The 15,222-nt window shown below is 37.5% G+C and overlaps 2 protein-coding genes across 2 annotated transcripts; one reads left to right on the top strand and one right to left on the bottom strand.

Annotated features, from left to right (window-relative positions):
* Positions 1–158: 158 nt before the first annotated feature.
* nenf (neudesin neurotrophic factor) lies at positions 159–3,882 on the bottom strand. The gene is made up of 4 exons (XM_022751018.1): positions 3,691–3,882; positions 3,505–3,565; positions 2,359–2,462; positions 159–896 (listed from the first exon to the last, which is right to left on the bottom strand). Exons 1-4 carry the CDS (start codon positions 3,829–3,831, stop codon positions 720–722), a joined length of 483 nt encoding a protein of 160 aa, XP_022606739.1. The 5' UTR covers positions 3,832–3,882; the 3' UTR covers positions 159–719.
* Positions 3,883–5,737: 1,855 nt separating this feature from the next.
* Positions 5,738–11,690, top strand: tmem206 (transmembrane protein 206). Its single transcript, XM_022750849.1, has 8 exons — positions 5,738–5,979; positions 8,026–8,104; positions 8,209–8,418; positions 9,603–9,757; positions 9,894–10,036; positions 10,424–10,565; positions 10,662–10,769; positions 10,854–11,690. The coding sequence occupies exons 1-8, from the start codon at positions 5,944–5,946 to the stop codon at positions 11,013–11,015; spliced, it is 1,035 nt and encodes a 344-aa protein (XP_022606570.1). The 5' UTR covers positions 5,738–5,943; the 3' UTR covers positions 11,016–11,690.
* The last annotated feature ends 3,532 nt before the right edge of the window (positions 11,691–15,222 follow it).

Here is a 15,222-nt window from a genome sequence, read left to right as displayed (position 1 = left end):
ACCTTTGATCGGAGCACGGGAGGCTATATAGGCCCCGACGTACTATTTATGTTGCCTGTTTGGAGATGACACGAGTGAGTCGTAAAGAAATCACACCAAGATAACAGCAGCATGTTTCTGTGGAAGATTCAAGGGAGACAAACTCTGAGAAGTTTTATTTGATTTACAGACTTTAATGATAATTGTAGAAAAACAAAAATCAGGTTTAAATAACACGGACTGATTCTGATCATGTAAACATTCACAGAGCTGCAGATTCACAGTTTTTAAGCACACAATGACAAGATATCACATTTAACTTCTTCCATGTCTTTCTCTATGAAATATATCAAATACTGTGTTTATGCTTTAACTTCATTTCTGACAAATGTAGAACAGCATCATAAAACTGCAGCTTTATGAAGGTAAAAAAATAAAACATCTGTCATCCCACTCTGTTTTTGAAAGGTCAATAGATAACAACTGAATAATTTAATATTAAATATATTTATATTTATGTCCTTAAAAAAGATATAACATGTATTGAAATGGTTTCTTAGGGGCTGTGTACATTAAAGCTCCCACAGCTTCAGTTCAGTCATATGTATTTTCTTCTCCTCTTGTACCTTTATTACATTTATTTGATTCTGATTCTGATCAAGTAAAGAGAAAATATTCAAAGAGATAACAAAACAAAACTCCTTCCTGAAATAATTATAATTGTACAGAGGAAATGAGATTTAAAACTCATCTTTGATCCGGAAGTGCGGCTGGTCCTCCGGTTTGAAGTCTTCGTTGGGACTTCCGTCCTCGTTGAGGATGCGCGACGCTGTGTAACCCACGATGGGATACTTTGCTTTGTATGTGCCTTCAAATACACTATCCAGAGACGTCAGCTGCTCTTCAGTCAGGCCCGTCTGTGAATGTAAAGAGCAGAGACACAAGCTTTTACTAAGACCTGTGTCAAAGAAGATGGTGTCATGTCAAAGCCCTTCCAGATAAATATGTCCTTTTGGGCTATCAAAGTAAAACCGACATGACTTGACTATTACATTTACCTTTCATTTCATACTTATTTCAGAAGAAACGTATCAGAAGAGGCATTATAACATTGTTATCACATCTACATGCTGCTATTTCACCATGGAAGAAAGTCCAAGTGCTTCAGTGGTGAGACACATTAGGTTTATCAATAAATCTATAATTTTAAGGCAGGGACAAAGGGAAAATAGTGAGGCTGAGTGACCTTGTGAGGCGAGGGTGGCGTGGGTGATGTGGGTGAGGTGTTTGAGGTGTGCTCTGTGTTTCTTTCTATCATCCTTTCCTTTGTTATTTATTTCGTAATTCACTTGAGAGTAAGTTAATTTTGTGTTTTTGACACATCTTACTCTTAATATTGTTGGTAGTGTTCATACTTTTAAAAGCAAACTCAAGACCTACCTTTTCAGTCTGGATTTTTAATGAATTTTATCTATTTATCTTTCTATTAATATAATAGTTTCCCCGTTTTCTCCTTTTATTTCATTCTATGATTATTTTCTGGATTACTTTCCTACAACCTACTTTATTTTTCTGGTTATTTACTTAATTTCTACCTTTATTTCTGGTTTTACTCACTTCCAAGCATTCCCTCTCTTTTACAACTTTATAATTTTATCTTTACGATTTTGTCTTAATTTTTAATTGATTATAATATCATACTGGTTTTACTCACTTGAATACATCTTCTCTATTACAGCATTTCAGTTTTTTTGTTTTCCAGTCTTCAGCATTTCCTCAGTTCCTGATATTATTGTCTTATTTCTATTGTTTTTATTTATTACTTGGTCATTTATTGTTCTGTATGTAAGTGTGTGTGTGTATGTGAGTGTGTGGGGTTGTTCTTTGTGTGTGTAAACTAACATGTTGCATCTCTTTTAAAATACAAAGAAACAGAAGTTTGAAAAAAGCACATTGTAGTTTTACATGAAGTTATGTGCTGGAACTTTTTTCTTGACTGGCAGGAAGGTGAATAAGCAAAAAACTATTCCTTTAAATGTCCTTGAATGACCTATGATTCATATATTTGTAGGAAAATTTAAATCAGAAGTAGAGGAAGTGTTGCCTGAATTTTCTCTTTCCTCATTTTACCTGCTCAGTGTGTCTCTGGGCTTTCCCACCCGAGTTCTTTTTTGTTTTCCTGTTCATTATTTCCTTACAACGCAACGCTGCTTTGCGACCGACTCTCAGGTGTCAGATGTCGGTGCTCCCCACCCACAGGCGTTAACGCCACAACAAAAACATAGTCAAACTCTGGGAAACAGTGTAATCCAGACGATTAGGTGGGTGAAGTGGTGTCAGGACGACAGTTGAGCTTCTGCACGTTCAGACTAAACTCACAGTATCTGATGTCAGGTCTGCTGAGTCCAGGGACATCTTAGCCACAGCTCGAGTGGAGTCCTTACCAGCCAGGGCGTTGTACGGAGCATCTTTACCATAAAACTCTACGATTGGTGAAAGAAAACAGAGAAATACTGATTGAAGAAATCTGAGAGGACGGAAGTGTCCACTGGGCTTAGATTATTAATTCAGTCTAGAACTCTGCAGAGGGGCTGGAAAGTTTTCAACATCATTTCAACATTGAAATATCTTTATCAAATCCTTTACTGAAGTAAAAAAGTACTAATAAAACAAAGTACAAGCACTCAAATACAAGTAAAACACCTTCATTCAACATCTTGCGTATGTAAAAAAAAAAAAAAAAAAAAAACATAAGTAAGTATCAAAATGTATGTAAAGGTCCCAGAAAAATGGCCCCTATGACTGATAGATTATCATATGTGACATTATTAGATTGTTAATACTGATGCATCAATACTTGGATAACATTTTTCTATTCTGGCTTGTTGAGTTGGAGATAGTTTTAACAAGTTTTATGGTTCAGCCCCCTGCAGACAGTCACAAGATAAATCTGACTAATGGTGCATGAAAGAGGAAAAAAACTAAGTTCTGTTACACTAATTTGTGTTTTTCTTTTCTTCTTTGAACCCTTCTGAACTGTTTTGTGAAAAACTGGATAATTTTACTTCTTTGTGCCACAAATAGTTATTTAAATGAAAGCATGTGGCAAGTTTAAAGGCAAAATCTAACAACTCATCTGAAACATGACGAGAAACCACAACTAAACACTACTTTTCTGGCCTTTTATTAGTTATCTTGAATATGCACTGTTCTGCAAATTATTTTGTCGGCCCACTTGTAATACTTTCACGGCCCACCAGGGGACACCGGCCCACAGGTTGGGAACAACTGGCTAAGACATATAAAGTAGCAGAAAATGGTAATACATAAGTAAAGTACAAGTAGCTACAAATTGCACTGAGGCCTAAGTACAGAGCTTGGTGTAATGAACTTAATTAGTCTTCACCCCTGTAAATGAGTGAGTGTTACTGTCAGTTCACAGTTTGATTCAAAGCAGAAACGTCCACTTGATAGCTTAAATAACGATAACTAAATCTGGAGTGGAATGATGTGTGTTTTATTTACCTTTTCCGTTGGTGACATCGAACACCACCCCTTTAACTGCCATATAAATAGGTTGTGCCTCCTACAACAAGGTGGGAAAACAACGGAAAACAGAGATAAATCGTGAACACACCTGCGTCTTTAGATGCACAAGCACGCAGGTACAAAAACACACACACCCAGGATTACGGTTCACAGATAGTTTACCTCGCTGCCGTCGTATCTCTTCAGCTCCTCCTCAGTGAATAACCGTACAGGCGTAGTGGCTGGTTTGGACTTTAATTTAACATCTTTCGCTAAAGTTACACACAGGACAATGAAGAGGACAAAAACTTGCGTGGTTGCCATGGTAGAGCTGTAGTTTGGCGACCTAAATGCGGAAACTCTGTCAGCCGCTTCCCTGTCACTGCTGCTCTTCTGATGGTGCATTTAATGAAATCGGAAATTTCAGACACAATCGGTTAACGGCTGTATGTGGCCTATCAAGGACTGCGTACCATTTCGTATACCTTTTTGTGGCCATATGCAGGATGTGCAACAACTATATACATCTGAGAGCAATTAGGATTACATGTAGAGAAAATGCATTAAGGTTCATTTTCATTTTGACAAAACAATCCCTTTTCACATTATCACACTGTCTTCAAAGTTCACATGAAAAGTTAGTGGACCTGTTTCCAAGGTGAAGAATAAATCTTTTTGCTTCAAAGTCAAAGGAACAGTTGTTATTGGCTTTTCCTCCCACAGAAATTAAAACAAATAACTAGATACTGGTCCATAGCTGTGTTAAAGAGTAACACAAACAAAGATTAAACCAGAAAAAGAGAAATTAAAGAGCCCACTAATTCCACTAAATATAAAGTAGTTCCAATCAAAGTAAAAATGGACACATTTCATATGAATTCAGGGTCAGATGAAGTGTACTCAGAATCAGAGCTAGCTATGCTCTCATCCTGGAAGCTAACATACAAAACAACGTAATATGCGCCACTGATGGTAAAAGAAGAAAAAAAAAGTCAGTGTAGCTAGGTAGGTGCTACTGGTTTTTCAGAGTCATGCCATTAGAAAATTCAAGATAAAGGTTCGAAGAGAAACTTTAGCCGTATTAGTAGTGTAGCTAACTTAGCATTAGTAGTGTAGCTATCTTAGTAGTGTAGCTACCTTTGTTGATGTTTTAAGCTTTGCCTGATACACAACCTTACCGCAGGCGGCTACTAGCTAGCCAGCTATGAGTTATTACATCTAACTGTATTTTCAACAAAAAATTACCAACTCTAACAATATTCGTTGGTTGTTTACATTCATTATGGTAGCCTTGGGTGTTTTCTTACTTGTGAATGAGCCATTATGTATTGAGATATCACAACGACAATCACCGCTACGTTCTTCTACGCTCCATTCCCGCTCTCCTCGACTCCAGCAGTGCGCGTTCATGTGTTCTGAGGGCGTGGCTTTGGAATGGCGCCTGAAGGAAGGGGGGGTGGGAGTTTAACGGTTTGATACTTTCAAAAATTTAGCTAACTCAGGCTAACATTTCCCGGACTACCTACGCCATCTTTGTAGGGATAGTTCTGGTTTTTTGACGTGGGTGTAGTGTGAGGAAGTCATATATAGTCGGTATACCTACAGTAGATTATGATCTGCGCGGTCCCAGTTAGGAAAGCCGACCGGGCCACTGGCAGAGTGGCAGACGGATGTGTTGCTAAGCACAGGGGCCACGAGAAATAAACGCCAACCGAAACAATCCAGTATCCTTTTAAATGTTGCTTCATGCAGAACATTTTCGGCATTTTATCTTCCCATGGCCAAGCTAGCTAACTAGTTCAACAAATAATAATGAACTAAATTAAAATATTAAAATTGTTAGTCTTCAATGTAAGTAAGAGGAGAATCGGGCGTCACTCTGGTCTCTAGTATATGAGTTTTTACTTATTTTATTTGCCTTTTCAGTTATAATCCCCTTTTTATAATCTATTTTATCTTGCATATGTTTTAACTGTTCATTTCACCTTAATCTTAATATAATAAGTCAAAAAGTTAAATATGAGGAGTGAATATGGTCACCTGAAATAAACCCATGATTCAACTGTTGGGACTCAGCTCAGTTCGTTACCGCTGCATCTTCCTATAAGCACCTGAAGGCAGCACTAGGTAACAACCTGGGGGAAGGAAACAAGGAAACCACAGCAAGGACACGAGGTTTTCTATTGTATCGCCGCCTCTCCCTGGTTCGTTATCATGGGATGGGCTTTATCGTCGTCGCAAAAACCCCCACTGGCTGTTTGGTGTGTCTCCCTGTAGAGTGGGAAACTGGGACCGAAACACGGGCCAGGGCGAAATGCACTTAATTAAAAATGCATCGGATATTAATTAAAAGTAAATTTCAGACTTCTTCTTTTTCTTCTTCTTCTTCTTAAAAGAGCTTACATCGTGTTTTGTCCTTGAAAGAAGTGCAGAGTAATGCTCAGGAAAGAAAACTCCCGGTCATACCAAGAGGTAGGAGAAGGTTACTTCTCTTTCTGTGTGATCACTCACTGTCTTATATTCGGGGGTTTGTGTCTGTAATCGGGATTCAACAGTTTATTAAGTGTTAAACTTCCAGCTCACTTGACCTCATGTGACTGGACAGCTGACGACTGCAGGAAAAAGCAGCTTCCTATAGAATGAAATTAGCTGACTTCATGTTTTCCTTGACTCAGACTAGTCATTAACTTGTACTTAAACCCCGTTCTTTTAAACCTGCTCTCATAACAAGCTTTAAATTGTAGCTCACTGTTGGTGTATTGTCATTTTGCAGCACTTTTGTCATGAACAGTGGTGGAGGAAGTAAACAGATCCTGTACTAAAGTAAAAGTACAAATACAACAGTGTAAAAGTACTGCAATTAAAAATCCTGGCTGATAGATGAACATAAAACACATACGTAAATGTCACATATGTACATTGAATTTCTAAAAATGACATATGTACATATAAAATAAAAGCACACATGTAAATTATATATGAAACCTATTAGAAGTTGGAATTGTATATATTGACGTATATGACTTGCCCATACAAATATGTATGTTTATGTATCTATGCTTATATTGTATACATGTTAGATAAATATACATTAATCCCACAGCCTGTCAGTATATGTTGATAAAATAAACAGTATGGCTAAAAGACATGAGACACTTTCCTAGAATGTGAAGAGACATGTTTAAATGAATAATAAACACACATATGAACATTTTTACGTGTATGTTGTTTTAATAAACTTACATCTATAAATTAAACATAATTCATTACCATATATGGCAGCAACATGTTTTACCACATAAAGATTCATTATATAGATTTTTTTAATATATGTACATATACAAATTTTATTATGGGTATTTCACGTAAGTTATAAACTTATATACATACATGTCATATATTACATTTCTATGTCGGAAGTTCTGTAGAGAAATGCCTTCTGTAAGTAATCTACAGTTATATATTACATTATCAGTTGTTTATTACCAGTACATTAATGTGCATAATTTTCCTATTATGCTTGCTTAGGTAGAGCTACTTTGTACATTATTATTATCATTATTGTATATGATTTTGGTATATTATGTGTTTTTTTTCCCATATTATTCTTCCACCACAGCAAAATAAAGAAAAAAAAAGAGAACGAGAAAATAGTATAAGAATTAAATCAAAAACACCATTATTATTAGTATAATTATTAGTAACCTTCCCTATCATTACATTATATTAAAATTTGTACAGTTTGGTAGTTTAATTTTGACAATATATTATATTTCAAGTATCGTCAGACAGTGTGTTTGTATGTAAAATTGTAATTTGTAAAGTAACTAATAATTAGAGGCTATCACATAAATGAAGTTCAGTAAAAATATCTGCCTCTGAAATGTCAGAGAGTCAAAAAATGACGTGGCATTAAAAGGAAATACTCAAAGTACGAGTACCTCAAAATTGTTGGGAGTAAATGTACTTATTATTTTCCTCCAGTGATGATAAGAAAGAGAAGTGATGCAGTCTAATACAGTTTTGCCAAGTCCAGAACAGTCTCATACCGTCATAATATAATTTTACAATACTTCAAACTTAATTACAGCCAGATATAATGGATTCATGTTATCACTGACTTCTGTTCATCATCGTATATATTTATGTTTTGAATAGTCACAGATACAGTTCATCTTATCCAGAGACGTAACAAGAAGCAAAACACACACAGTAAACAAGCACGACAATTTGAATGTACTGGTACTTTAGTGTTTTGGTAAGATTTTATATGAAATTCAACTAAATTAATGAACTACAGTGGCTTGGGAGTTATTTTGCAGAAATTATAATGTTTTGTTTTAGTTTAAACCAAGCAACATGACAGTATACTGAGAACCTAAACCTTGTACGACATCATATAACAGACGCTTCACTTATTAAAGCACATTTACTGCGAGTATAATTTTATATGCATTTGCACTTTTAAAGGGTTATTTGTTTGTTAACTGTTTGAATGTCCATCTCTTAACCTCAAAGTTCAACGATTGTGACGATGATGAAGGCAAGGCCGCAGAGCAGCTGGAGGGGGAGGAGCCGAACGGCAGCATCTCACAAGGCATGGATCTAATCTTCTCGCCTTCTTAAAGTGGTTTGAATTTGTCGTTGGCATGGTTAACATTTTCCTGCCCCCCCCCCCCCCCCCCCCCTCTTCCACCGCAGAGGATGACATCAGGGAAAATAGTCCACCGATGAGATTCAGTAAAACCTGCCTGAAGAATGTCTTCACGGTGGTGCTCATCTTCATCTACCTGCTGCTGACGGCGGTGGCGGCGTTTCTGGCCTACCAGACTATCTCTGACTTTTTGGTCAAGCTGAACCACCCGGTCACGTCTGTCACCTACAAGGAGGTGGACTCGTTTTCTCCCCCTGGTCTGTATGAATAATACACGGAGCAGAACCTTATTTTGAGCAAAAGTAGCAATAACATAAGAGTAAAATATGAACATGAACTTCAAAAGTAAAAGTGATCGTCATGTAGAATGGTTCCTTACAGAGTGTTTTACACTTCTCTTGTGTTTTATTTGAAGTGTTGATCCATAAGAAGATATATTTGTGGTTTTAAGAACCAAAAACCATCTCAGTGTAGTTTCACATCTCCTCTCTCAGGCTTCTCTCTGCAGCTCTAGTAACAACAGGTCGGTGAGCTTAAGTATAGTATTTGAGTAAATACTGCAAAGTACTAGATGCAAACTGAACAGGAACACCGTGTCAGCCATGTTTAATCTTGGAGGTCCAGCTGGCATGAGTGGACTGCTGGGTAAATGATCTATTAGGCTAGTGTTGTGGTTTTGGGCGAAGGTCACATCAGTAATGGCAGAATTAAAAGTGAGTATGTGCGATTTGTGTTCAGATTTAGGTTATTTCTTCTATAATATTGTCTTAAACTATTTTCTACTTCAAAACACATCAAAAGTCAAGTTAGTTAAGCTAAACTGTTGTTTTTATCTTGTCATCTATAGCCTGAAAATCACATTTTGTTTCACTTCATTTGAATCCCTGAAATAGTTCCCAGGCTGAGTCAGTTACTGTAATTAGGAAACAACCGATGTGAGGCCAAGCTGACACTTTCTAAACCTTAAATGAATTGCAAGTGGCAAAATCATCAGATGACTTTCAACCGTGGCGCATAAATATATCACAACACTGCAGGGAAGTTGTACAAGTGGGTTCACGGTGAGCTGAGTGGCTTCATTGTTCAGTGAATGTCACACAGCACTTTGGTTTTTGATTTAAACACTGCGATGCAATTTTTATTATATCATCTATAATTGTTTGTTGCTTCTACCAATAACATTTTGTTTGAGCCGGACTTCTATCTCCTGTTAGCTCATAAAGGTTTATGGTGTTATGAAATGAACTTTAATCGTACCATTACATCATACAGTGAAGGTTTTATGGTAGGTTGAGTCGTCGATGCTGAACATGAGCTTCACTGTATGGAGATATAAGTTGGCTGGACCTCACTGTCCTGCTGCTTTACTGTACTTTAAGTCTTAATCCCTCATGATCTGTTATTCATTATGAACTGAGTGTTTTTTTATTTCCCTCCACAGGTATCGCTCTCTATCCTGGCAAAGCTCAGCTGCTGAGCTGCAGACATCACTACCACGACTACATCCCACCTTTAGTGGATCCTGGCAAGCCTCAGGAAGGGAACTGTTTGATCGATGAAGTGAATTACTTTGGGCCATTTACAAATCAAAAAGAGGTCAGCCATAAATACATGTAGCTGTAGATTTAGATGTATCTAGAACATTTTCTTTGACTTAAGGTAGTAGTAGTGAGTTGGATTGGTTAGGGGGGGTTTGGATTAGATTTTACTGACTCTCTCTTGTGTATCTCAGAAAAGAGCTCTGGTGGTCCGTGGCCCCTCCGACGTCAGAAACAAAGAGTTGATCTTCATGCAGTTCAGTCATAATGAAACAGAGGAGGACTTCAGCGCCATCACTTACATGCTTTTTGCCAAGTTTAGTGACTTGACTAACAGGTAACTTCAAACAGCAAGTATTGATCGTGTGATGTCTGACTGCTGTGATCGATCAAGTGGGTCACATTAGTGTTTGCAGATACCTTGTCTGGTGTGTTTTGTTTTGCTTACACTCCAGAGGCATAGAGCACAGATAATGCACCGACTGCTTGGTCGTTTACATAACCACCACAAAGTATTTGTGTCATGTAAAAGTCAATTAGGTAAACGGCTGTGTGAAAAGACAGATGACTTATTGGAAGTACCACTGTCATCCCGCTGCTTTGTGCCTTACGAAACAAGAGTAAAGAGTGATTTGCGAAAGTTATTTGACCCGGTGTGATAGTGGTAATGTTCACATGCGTTTAGATTTACTCCAATGTGTGACCTGTGTTTTCTGACTTGTAGCGCGAATAAATCAGATTTCATGAGGGACTGTGAGAGAAATTACTCCATGTGGACCTTCTCTGGAGGATTCAGAACCTGGGTCAAGATGTCTCTAGTGAGGACGTCTGGGAAAACCAATGAATCCGTCGAGTTTCGGCAAGAGGTATTCATGTCTAACCAATGTGCACATGCTTACATCACAAGACGGAAATAGATTTTAAAAAAGAATTAATTTCAGCATTTGTGTCACATCTTCCAGTCCACTGTGGTGAAATTCAATGATAAAAGACCTGAATCAGAGCAAAGCAATCAGCTTTTCTTTGCTGTTTTTGAATGGCGGGATCCTTTCATGCAAGAAATCAGACTGGTAAGTTCTCTGAGACACTTTATCCTCATCAGAAATTTATCAGCCTGTCAGTCTGTAACACAACTTTACCCGTTTCCACAACAGATAGTGACTGCAAATCCCTGGAACTCTATAGCCATCCTCTGCGGGGTCTTCATGGCTCTCTTCAAGGCTGCTAATTTTGCCAAGCTCACTATTCAGTGGATAATCAAGATGCGCAAGAGGCATCTGAGGAATAAAGCACGGGAACTGAACCAAATCAGCTGAAACCCTGACGACACAATCTGTCCACATCCAGATTCTCCAAAGCACTAATCTGGAGTTTTGTCTTAAACTTCTACATGATGGTGTTTTATTAACGTCAGAAGTTGCACCATTTTGTGATTACTGGTAAAAATAATTGGCACTAACATAATATTGATAATATTGCCTTCAGTGTACCAGTGTAACGGAGGGTGATTGATATGTTCTAACTGAATATTTCTGGAAATGCAGTTTTGCACGCACATAAAAGAAGATGCTGTGAAGGTTTGTGAGTCTGATTGTCTAAAAGGTCTACAGCTAAGAAAATGTGAACTTTGGTCAAAATGTTGCTGGATTTTTGGATTGGTTCTCATGTTGATAATATAATATTAAAAGGAATATTCTTGTCTTTTATTTGTGTGCCCTACGTTTCAAAGCACTGCTGAGTAATATCCTGTTTATGTCATAAAGCATTATCATGGAAATAGCCAAACAGGGTTTATAGCTACCTACACTGACCACTTGATAACAGTATGAACTCCAAAGGGATCAGAAACTATTTTTCTGCTGTTGAGTTTGTTTGTGTCCAAACACTGTTGTTTATATTTGATTTTAACATATGTATTATACAAAAAAAAAAGTATCAGTGTGTTCATTTACTTGGATTGTTGTCTGAATTGTGATGTTGTTCACTATTGTATCTCAAACACTGTTTTTAGAGATTTTGGAAAATAAAAAATATATTTTTCTTGCTTGAATTTTACAATTTGTGGTGAAGAACAACCCCAGATCTGAATATGTGATTTACTCACATCCTCACAACCTCTTCTTACCTGTCCATCCTCAGCCCCATTGCCACTTTACACTAAATCAATGACTGTATCCTACTATACAGTTACAGACGCAGATTATTTTTAAAAGACACAAAAGGCCAAATAACACTTAAATATGTGGAATTTTTTATTATTATTTATTTTTTATTAAGTATACAGGAGGAACATATGTGGAATTACTATTGCGGAATTACATTATCATTTGAATACAGTCCCCTATAGGCTTCCATACAGGTCGAAACTCGGAACGTCAGCCATATTCCGGGTGCCGTAAATCCTCCAATGCCGTAAAACAGTTCTAATGTTTTTTGGTGGTTGGTTTTGTTTCTTAACTTGAGTATTTCCATTTTATGCTGCTCTATACTTGTACTCTACTACATTTCAGAGGGAATTGTTATTTTTACTCCACTGCATTTATCTGATAACGAATGGTTACTTTACAGATTCGGATTTTTGTATATAAAACATATGAAGTCATTATGAAATGCGATGTCTTGTTATAGTGTCCAAAAAATATACAAGTAGAGCTGAAGCAATAAGCAATCATTTTTCTTGTAAAAATACCAGAAAAAAACTACAAAAATAAAATGCTTCTGAAACATTAATGCATGAGTAATAACAATCTAATGGTATAATGTATAATAATACAACAGTCACAGGGGACATTGTACTGTATTGAGCAATTTCAGTACATTTTCCCACTTTTACTTAAGTAACATTTTCAGTGCGGTAATTTTATTTGTAATAAAGTGTTTTTACCGTATGATAGTAGTAGTCTTACTTAAGTAAATGGTCAGTATTCGTTCTCAACACATAACAATTACAAAAACTGTACAGTTAGACCTCACCTTTCAGCCAAGCCTTTTAGGCGGTGTCCGGTTTTCCTGCACATCGATGTTCTTGAACGCATCCTGGGTTGTAGTTCAGTTGGGGGTCGAGGTGGATGTTATTGTTAGCTCCAGCGGTGGATGAGAAAATGCTGTAGCCCCACACACATTTGGATGTTATAAAGGTAGCCAACAGTCATGTCTCATTACTTACAACGTATTAAAACATCACGTCTTAGCTGTACTCCCTGTCGCATTTGTAATTAGCAACAATTTAACTGAATACGTTTGTGTTTCGTTGGTGTCGCTGGCTAGCATGCTGTTGCTAGCCTGCTAACCCACTAGTTAAATCTTTTTACTTACCAGCTCAAGTAGAGAAGTTGAGCTTAACTCTTTCAGCAGCTGAAGTTCGTTTTAACCGTTTATAACTCATGCAGCCGGACTGTCTGTTGACCCTTTTGTTTGCTCTTTAACTTAAAGATTAAGGAGACATGAACGTTTATGCTAACCGAGCAGCTAGGCTAACAACAATCAAAACTAAGTTAATCACAAGCTTCTTTTGAACTGTAAATAGAAACTTGTTGTAGCAGCTGCCGACGGTTACTAACTAAAGAACGCTTGATGTACTTGCTATGATAATGCCAATTGTTCAGATGTTATTATGCGACTTGTGTTAAACTTCTGCACCAAGTAGCTAACTGTTAGCAGCTAACTTATCAAGTGAGTGTTGTTCAAATTATTTGGGCAGACGCGCTTTTGTTGTCTCTCTCTGAATCCGCAAGCATTCAGTGCAAGGTAGCTTTGAACCTGGATTTACATTATGTGGTGATCAAAATGTTTTATTTAACTTTAAAGTCAACTGTCCTTTTCAGTGTTTGCACGAGCAGAAGAAAGCTCAGTGACGATTGATCCTTTTCTAAACTAATCCCACATCAAACTATCATTTACCTGAACACTTGCATGGCTTTGATCGTTTTTCCGTAGATGCAGCAACTAACACGAGCAGCTAACATCACTGTTTGGGAATTAACTGGGTGTATAACACTGTCCTGCCTGCTGCCCCCTAGAGATTACATGGCCTGAGAGGGAACATGACCCAGGGATCCTACTAAAGTTATACTGTAAATAGCTGCCCTCTGGTGCCTTTGCACTGAAGAGAAATAGTGATGGGGGTATTGTAACGGTCTCCATAATGTCATGAACAGAATATAAGCCTAAAACTAATGAGGGTGATGGGATCTCCAGACCTTATTTGTGGTTATTATTACGCTTACTCTGTATTTAACTTTGCTATTTTACTGCTCGGAAAGTTGTGCTCAGACTGATGGAAACAAGGCACTGTCTAAAAATATGAGAAGAAAGGCGGCACAAAACATTTGACTTTTGTAAAAAAATAAATAAATTGGTTTTAAGTTTCTGTTGAATGCATAGTGTTTTCAAGTATATTAGCTTTCAGGTCAAAGAGACCAAAAACTGAGACACAATCTTTAGAAACATTTAGGTATAAGAATCCTGAGGCTGTTTTAGCTGAAATGTTCAGATTTTAACCAGAATTGAAGAGAGTTTTCTAACAGGATGAGTGTTGCACAACTTGTTTTTAACTTACTGTCTCTGTCTTTTGTTTGTCTCTGATACCTGCCAGATTTTATTTAGCAAAAGCTGATTTTGTATACTTTAACGACACTATGTTCTTTAACTGCAAGTTAGATTGATTTGTCATGACAGTCTGTGTTGCCTAAACATTGCCTAGATCAGTAAATTATTTACTTGGGCTGCTTTAAATGTTTAGGTATCGTTGTCCTTTCTGGATTTAGTCAGATGCATGTACACTTCCAGTATTTCTCTCTCTGAATGCAGATTTTACAGTTAAATTCTTAAAACTTCAATAATAGCGATCGGAAGAATGTTTTCCTTTTTATTTTTCGTCATAGTTTTGTTTTAGACAACTGAGCGGTATTACAAAGGAGGCAGATGTTTTCTCAAACTTTTATTTATACATTTTACTCGTCCCCAAATTCATAAACTATGAACGTGTTGGAACAGAACAAGGCCTCCATGGGGTCGGCTGTATCTTGAGAAGGTGTTGTTAGTGTAGAAGTACCTAACAGCCACAGGCATAACTTCACCAAGCAGTTAACCCGTGGTCGGCGTTCGTTTCCCACCCTGTTTGTGAACGTCAAACACGTCCAGACATAGCCCCCCCCTGATGCTGCAGTGGCTCTACTGCCTCCTGACCACAGAGTTGCTCTATCAGCAGACTGGAATTAGACCAGTGTCCAGGTTGAGCCGTGTCCGTGGCATTTGGGCTGTGGTACTGAGGCATGTTGTTGAATAGCGAGGTGTGGTTGTATAGAGAAAATAAGCTGTAAACTCCCTCCACTGTGCTGGTTGGATTTGTCTGACTTGTTGCTATGATCTCAATTACAAACATACAGTTGCACCACACTGTGTATAATTCAGGCTGGTATCACAGAACTTGTTGCTTTGTGATTTTAAGCTCTTGATGAGTCCTTTCACTTTAATACACTTTTTCTATTGACAGTAACAGGCTGAGATCCACCTGCATTAAAA

This window comes from Seriola dumerili, unplaced genomic scaffold, assembly GCF_002260705.1.
Source record: "Seriola dumerili isolate Sdu_G_001 unplaced genomic scaffold, Sdu_1.0 BDQW01000149.1, whole genome shotgun sequence".
Classification (NCBI taxonomy): Eukaryota; Metazoa; Chordata; class Actinopteri; order Carangiformes; family Carangidae; genus Seriola; species Seriola dumerili.
Note: the sequence above shows the minus strand (reverse complement) of the source record. Positions and strands in the feature narration are given on the sequence as shown.